The sequence below is a fragment of the Giraffa tippelskirchi genome, chromosome 9 (genome assembly GCF_054371585.1).
Source record: "Giraffa tippelskirchi isolate mGirTip1 chromosome 9, T2T-mGirTip1v1.2.pri, whole genome shotgun sequence".
NCBI lineage: Eukaryota > Metazoa > Chordata > Mammalia > Artiodactyla > Giraffidae > Giraffa > Giraffa tippelskirchi.
This window is the reverse complement of record NC_137283.1, coordinates 137,576,177-137,584,206: the sequence shown is the minus strand read 5'-3', so window position 1 is coordinate 137,584,206 and position 8,030 is coordinate 137,576,177. Positions and strand designations below refer to the sequence as shown.

Genomic DNA, 8,030 nt, shown 5'->3' with positions numbered 1-8,030 from the left:
TTGCCCCCTCCCGTTTTTCCCAGAGCTGGCTACAGTTCAGAAGAGCAGAGAGCTTCTTCCGGGTGACAGACGGGACGGGAGCAAGCTCCGAAAACCACCTGCGTATTCCCTGGGTCCCTTCCTGCTCCACAGAGAGCGGATTCTTTCTCTTTCGTGGCCCGCGCGCGCCCGAGGAGTCCAGCGCGCGGCCCGCGAGCGCATGCCCCATCGCAGTGTGAGGGCGCGCGCGCCGCCTCCGCCTACGCCACACGGCGGTGCCTCCGGACCCCGGAGAAGGCGGCGCGGGGGCGGGGCTGCGGGAGGGGCGGAGCCACGGAGGGCGCCGAGGCCCGGCCGAGGTCCAGACGGAGAGCCGGAGCCGCATCGGTAGTCATGGGGACGGCGGCGTAGGCAGGCGCTGACGTCGGCTGGAGGCGCGCTGCCCGCACTGCGGCACCCGGCGGGTACTCAGAGCCTGGGAGGAGGCTGGCGGCTGGGGTGGCTGAGTGGCCACCTCACTCCCACCCCGCCCCGCACGGTCCGGGCGGTGGCTCCCTAGGGACCCGCTGTCGGCAGCTCTGCGCCCTCTTCTCTGTGAGTACCCTGCAGGCCTCGTGGTGGCTGGATCCCGGGCCCCGGAACTCGGCCTGCCCTGCCCTCTCTGGGGACAGCAGCGTGGAGTGCTGCTGCGATCCGACGGCGTAGGGGCGGTGGGCCCAGCAGGGCTGACGCTGACCGCTATGCGCCACTGCAGTCTGACCGGCCCAGCGCCGCGGAGTGGATAGTGTAGTTTTGAGAGTTACCTCTACGTACTTTTCCTCTCCCGTTCCTGGGCGGATCTTCTCCGGAGCGTTGAGCGTGTAGTCCTGAAAGAGTGAATGCAGTCTTTGCCTTTCCTATTCCTGATTTTGGTTTAACAGCATTTAAATCAGATGCACACTAAGTACATTTATTTTCTTTTAGGGGTATCATCGTGGTGCTCAATCTTGAACCTGTGAAATGCCTTAATTACATCTGAGAAAAGGTGATCGAGCTGTTACGTTTCTAAGTCTAGGTACATTAATAGGGTCATTAATAGGGTCATTTCGATATGTATACAAATAGAAGAAAACGTATACTATTTAGGAATCCCTCCCAAATGGCTGTGCTACTTTTCAGCATTATTGTAAGAAAATCTACTGACTAGAGTATATGACTTTTCCTTCTTCTGAATATTTTATTTACTTAAAATACTTTAGTGTTAGTCGCTCAGTCGTGTCTGACTCTGCGACCTTATGGACTGTAACCTACCACGCTCCTCTGTCCATGGAATTCTCCAGGTAAGAATACTGAAGTGGGTTGCCATTCCCTTCTCCGGAGATCTTCTTGACCCAGGGATCAACCGGGGTCTCTCGCATTGCAGGCAGATTATTTACCATCTGAGCTACCAGGAAAGCCCCAATACTTAAAAAGCATACTGAGTTAGATGCTTGTTGCCTTTCAATAATTGAAAAAAATTTTTTCTCAATATATACGTATTTTACTCAATTTTGATCCAGTTTACTTCACTTTAAGAAGTGTATTTAAGTTGTATAAGATAGGGATAAGAGAACTTAGTTTTATTTTTAACCTGTTGAGATAGTGGACAATTACATAATGTTGCGTGAAGAATATTCTATAACTTTTATTTGGAAGATCCATTTTACAAATAAATCTCTTTGTTTTAATAGGATCCTCACTGAATCAATGCTTTATACTATCACTCAATGCTCTCTATAAAGCTGAGCTATGCCCACTGGTAAGATTTCTGTGAAATTTTTTATATGCAGTGCATATTATTTACTTTAAAGTTTGGATTATTTTAAGAGATTCTTTAACCAATTAAGGAGTAAAGTAGATATCATCAACCAAATATAACATTTATAGATACTTCATAGTTTGATATTTCTTTCTGTGAAATGTTGGTAATTAAGGTTAATGTGTATTCAGTAGCTGGCAGTTTGAGACTCAGCTGGGCAGAGTAAATAACATGGTTAATTTTCATTTTTTATTAAATGTATATATGACTTTAAAGTAGACTTTGGTGAACTTTTTCCTGAAAGCAAGCTAGTAAATATTTTAGGTTTGGTCTCTGCTGCAACTACTCAACTCCGCCATAGAAGCACGGAGGCAGACATGATAATTCTTAACAGAGTGGGTATGGCTGTGTTTCAATAAAATTTTATTTATTAAAGCAGTTGACTGGCCTGCAGGTAGTTTCCCAATACCTGCCCTGGGGCATTCATTCATTCAGCATTTATCTGAAACATGTTTGAGTACTTACTCTGTGCTAGACCCCATGATAATAGCTAGGGACGTCATTATGAACTACTGGATATAGTGAGAGAGTCACAGTATATTTATTATATATATATATATATATACATATATAGGTATACAAATAATTATACAAATTCAAGCTGGGTTAAGTGCTGTGGAGGAAAAAAAGTCTGCAATGTAAGAAATGGAGAAATATAGATGAAGTTGTCAGGAAATGTTCCACTTTAGAGGCAACATTTAAAACGGGCATATTAACCCCACCCAGGTGTGAGGAGTTAAAAGACGTCTGCACAGGGTAGAAGCAGCTTCATGTGGAAAATTGCCAATTCTGGCAGAAGAGCTAAAAAAGAAAAAAAAGTATGTCTGTCTGGAATGTAGGAATGTCAGGGGCTATTTTTTTTAATTGAAGCTGTAGCAGTAGACAGGCCAGGAAATGAGAACCATGTAGGGCATGTGAACGACTTGTTTTATTTTGTTCTAAGTGAACTGGGAAACTCACAGTCTTAAGCAAGGACTAGCCTGATATGATTTATGTTTTAAAGGGGAAAACAACTTTCAGCTTTCAATATTTGCTGAAGGCTTGATTGTTGGCCAGTCAAGTGTTAGTCCTTTTTCATGAAAAAGTGATCTTTGACTTAGGATTATTCTGACTCTACACATAAGGAGAATGAAGTTTAGAGATGTTAAGTGTCTTATTTTAAGGCCACATAACTAATAGTGGCAGATGCATGGTAAGTAAAAAGTTAACTTAGCAAAGGAAACTCTTGGAGGGAGTAGCCCAAAAGGTAAGCGGGGTATAAGTGAGTTTGGTGTCACCAAATCCAAAAGAAAGGTTGTTTAAGAAAGGACTCGTCAACTGTTTTAACTAAAGCAGGTGTTTGTGAGGCTGTGGGGTTTTATTTTTTATTATGATGTATGTGATAGTAGAGTTGCAGAGAAAATGACATGAGTCATTATCATTTGTAGTTGAGAGTGAAGCTAAAGTGAAGACCAGAGTTCGCTTTGAGGAGTTGCTTAAGGCCCACAATGATCTACAACGTGAAAGAAAAAAACTGAAGAAAAAAATTGCCCAATCTGGAGAAAAAATCTCAGTGAGTAATTCATCATTTGGTAATGTTGACTTGAATATCTGCATAAAACCAAGAGTTTCATATGAAAACTCTAAGGAACTTTGGAAATTAAAAACAGCAAAATGGTCAATCACGTGGTAAAACAAAGCTTGCCTTCAAATCAGCTTCACTCTTGGAGTATCAAGCTCTTGAGTGCTGTCCTACAAGAATAACAGACCAACTGGTTGAAGTGACCAGGGATTCCAGGGAAATGCAAACTAGCCGTATTACACAGTCTTGCAGAAAACCCTGATTTTTAACCCAGAATTGTGAAGAATTTAGGAAGTAATATCTTATTTCAGATATGTAATGGCTTATCTTCATATAGACTTCTTCATCTGATTCTACCCAGCAGAACCAGGGGAAATCAATGGAATCTTAAAGAGTTACCCTTTTGTACTTGAGGTACACTTTCAAATGATAGAATTTTTTGTTAATCACCCTTGAAGGGACTGAAAATACAGAACTCAAAGAAATACTAAACAAGTCAGAAATTAACTACAACCTGATTCCCAGGGTATTAGAGTCTGTAATAGTATCCCAGTTAAGGTACTATTTACTCTTCAAACCTGTCTCACTATTTCCATTTCTGTTTCCATTTCATACACTCCTGTGACCATAATCTCTATGTACTCACACATACACACACAAGCACAAATAAATAACTTCATGCAAGTTCTGGTAATTGGTACTTGCATGTTCTGGTAATTGATAAAAGGAATACACACGTTGCTTTAGCAGGAGTTTATGAGTTATATGCATCCTACATTTTACTTGTAGCATATTTTAACCTTAGTCTATATTTTGTCATGAGACCTGTTCATTTTAGTGTTCTGTCTGGCAACCATCAGTGTAATAATTATATTCTTGAGTGAAACAAAAAAAAGTAATAACCTTGGCTAGGATCCAGCCGCATGCATGTAAGGAGTTCTGGTACCCCAGTGTACTACACTGCAAACCAAGTAAAAACCACTGACAGAATGGAGCAGATTAGGTCTACCACAGTGGATATTGCTCTAAGATAGAACATGCTGCTTTTGGTGTATGGTAGGGAATAGTGGCATATGGACAGTGAACATTGCTTACTGGTATATGCCCTCACCTTGAGGAAAGTGGTATACATTTGGCAAACCAGAAAGAACCCTGGATGCAACTGCAGAATATTTTTATGGACTCAGACAAAGTGGAACTCATACTTTCTCTCTCTGTCAGAACTGGGCTTTCTGAGCATCAACAAGGTACAGTTTAAGCCAGGGATGCTAAATTAAATGGATAACCAGAAAATAGGCAGAAGATATGTCTACTTATCTAAGATCCAGTTTAGGTTTTGGGGACACATAAGGGATAGGTGATTAAAAGTAATTTACTCAGTCTCTTTTGGCACACACCTGGCCATCTACAGTCTCTCTTAATTTAAAGATAAAAGTATTTAGGAAGAATTTTTCAACCAGACAGAAGCAGATTATTCCTACAAAGCAAAAATATTTTTGAAATGCTTTACTTTAACAAATAGAGGAGAATACCTGTTTTTATTTACTAGATAACAGTGCTCTCTTTCAAGCATTTCTAAATATTTTATGTATATTTACTAGTTTTTAATACAGACAATACAATTATGAAGATTCATTTACATTTATAGATAGGGAAACTAGATTACAGAGAATTTGAATAACTTACCCAAAGTTGCATAGTTAGTGATAAAACCTTGATTCAAACTGACAGTCTGACTTCAGAATCTACTGTCTTCACCACAACCCAATAGGACCCTGTTTAATAAAGTAAGAAGTGATAGGACCTCTTCAGAACAAGAACTCCCATGTGTAGAACAGGCTGAGACTAAAAAGGAAGCAGGCTTAAATAAGAAAATTAAGCAAAGGGAAAGCCATAGAAGAATTCATAATAATGGAAGGTTTATCTTACTGTTTTTCAGCTGTCTAGCAGGCACTCTGATAAGGTTTTTACAAATTATCATTTCTGATTCTCCTGTTAATCATGAAAGTGGGTATTAGAGGTCTTATTTTGCACATGAGAAATTTTATGACCATCTGAATAGAAAACCACTTATTATCTCTGCCAGGTTCATATAGCCAGAAATAGAGTAAGTTGGAATTATTTATTTATATGTAGGTGGTGCTAGTGGTAAAGAATCCACCTGCCAGTGCAGGAGACTTAAGAGACACAAGTTCGATCCCTGGGTTGGGAAGATCCCTGGAGAAGGGAATGGTTACCCATTCCAGTATTCTTGCCTGGAGAATTCCATGGAAAGAGGAGCCTGGTGGGCTACAGTCCATGGGGCTGCAAAGAGTCGGACACAACTGAGCACACATACACATTTTTGTATGTATTAACATGTATCAACAATTTTATTTAGCCCACTGATTAATGAGGGAACCAGTAAGATGTTATAACCAGTTCAGATGGATGTGATTTATAGAGATTGATATTATTTACCAGACAAAATTTAGTTGCATTATATTAGTAGAAATCATTTACATAGCTTTCTCTTCTCCAGGGGATCTTCCCAACCCAGGGATCAAACCCACATCTCCCACATTGCAGGCGGATTCTTTACCAGCTGAGCCACAGGGAAGCCCATATTATTATTTACCAGACAAAATTTAGTTGCATTATATTAATAGGAATCTTTTACATAGACTACATACATTACAAAAATCTTTTACATTCCTGTGGGCAGGAAACATTTGCATTGCAATGAGTTTTCTACATGTTAACCCTTTTTCTCTACCAAGTTGTAAAATAGTCAAAGACAATGAAAGCAGAAATAACCAGAATGGATGAGCTAATTTTCACCCACTAGATTTCAAAGACTTTTGTTACACTAAAGTAAAACCAAACAACCTGAGTCCTCCTATTTAGAGATAACCTACATATACAAATTTTCTGCCATATTTTTTAATATCATGTAAGAATTTTAGAATCTGGATTTAAAACTACAGTCTCTCCGTGATTCTTTCTTCATTGCTGCCTCAAAAACTGTTCCTCAGGCCTAAAATAATAGAATTGACACTAAGGAAAAATTTAGTGATTGGCCAACAAATATGAGAGAAAATGGCTGAAACTAAAATGAAAGATACAGTAAATAAGGACATATAGAAATACTTGACTTACAAGTCTGTGTTCCCAGACAGCACTAATGGAGCAGAAATAATAAAATGAGCATGAGGAGGAAACTTTCCTGAGAATGAAAAAGGATGTGGGAAGAGATGAATCCATCTTGCATTCTAGGTAAAGTTTGAGATGAGAACTCTATCTGGAAACTTAAATTTCAAGGGAGAGAGAAATTTTGCTAACATCTAAACAGAAGAAGAAACACCTAGTGCATTTCCAGCTTCTCTCCAAAAACACTTAAGTCCAAAGACAATGGAGCAATATCCATTCAATATTTAGGGAAAAACAGTGTTCCAAGGAATCTACTTGCATACATTGTCAGTCATGTATGAGGGCAATAGGGAGCATGTGAATTGGGAAAGAATTATGACTGGTATTCTCTCCTGAAAAACTCAACAAAACTCTGGAAGATAGATTAGTTGAATGTGTGTAGTGCCATCTCCAGAGACATGAATGAAAACAAAGTATTTAGGAATAGAGAATCTATAATCTGAAAATAAATTTGGATGAGCCTTGAAACCAGTTATATATGTAGAAGTTTCTCCATTGTTTCTGCCAGGTGTTTCAAGAAGCTATGTTACAGGGACTAGTACTGATAACATTGCTTTAGCTTCTGGGGAAAAAGGTCATTTACAGTCTCATTTTATCTCACATTAGATTACATTTCAGATATCTTAAAAAGTTAAATGTAAAAATCTAAATTAATAGACAAATACTTAAAATAGAAGTGAGCTGGTTCAGTTTTCCAGTGTGGGAAGATACTCTGATCTTAAAAGAAATGAAAGACATCCCAAATAATGAGAATATTCTGTCTGCACACGGAAGACCAGTAAATACTTGTTGAAGGAATAGATAAATCTGAGGTAGAAGGTACTTTGAGTCAGAAACAAATACAACTAAAAGTTAGCTAATTCACTGAAACTGTGATTTTTTTTTAATAGTCACAGATCTGGTACTCATATAGCCAATAATATAGTAATAGCTAAAATTTATTGAACACTTGTATTCTGGAATCAGAAGATTCTTTTTAGTGTTCTATTCCTCTATCAATCTAAAGAACAACCTATGAGTAAGTTCCATTCCAAATGTTAATAAATAAAGAAATGCTACAGATAAATGCCTTGAATAGTAAGATATTATATCTCTTAGGGCTTTCCAAGTGGTGCTAGTGGTAAAGAACCCACCTGCCAGTGCAGGAGACATGAGATGTGGATTTGATCCCTGGATTGGGAGGATCCCCTGGGGAAGGGCATTACAACTCACTCCAGTATTCTTGCCTGGAGAGTCCCATGAACAGAGGAGCCTGATGGGCTACAGTCCATAGGGTCGTGAAGAGTCAGACACGACTGAAGCAACTTAGCACGCAGGTGTCTTAAGTGAGCAAAAGGTATGAAAAAAAATTAATTATGAGAGAAAATGACATTGACTAATAGAAATACAGGAACACTTAAAAAGCGATTTAGGTTGGAAACCAGAATGGTATTTTTACTTACCAAGGAAGCATTCAAAAGTTAA

General features: G+C 39.3%; 1 protein-coding gene across 42 annotated transcripts in view; it reads left to right on the top strand.

Moving 5' to 3' along the window:
* Nucleotides 1–306: 306 nt before the first annotated feature.
* Nucleotides 307–8,030, top strand: part of AHI1 (Abelson helper integration site 1) — a 210,148-nt gene continuing 202,424 nt past the window's right edge. For 37 of the 42 annotated variants that reach the window (XR_014065020.1, XR_014065021.1, XR_014065018.1 and 34 more), the window contains exons 1-4: nt 307–573; nt 943–1,003; nt 1,689–1,756; nt 3,244–3,368. Coding sequence is in view for 13 of the 42 variants with exons in the window: in XM_081528731.1 (XP_081384857.1) it covers nt 1,747–1,756; nt 3,244–3,368 (135 nt within the window). In the remaining 29 variants the exon portion in view is untranslated. The remainder of the gene's footprint in view (nt 574–942; nt 1,004–1,688; nt 1,757–3,243; nt 3,369–8,030) is intronic. The other 5 variants (XM_081528744.1, XM_081528743.1, XM_081528742.1 and 2 more) reach the window with 1 other exon arrangement.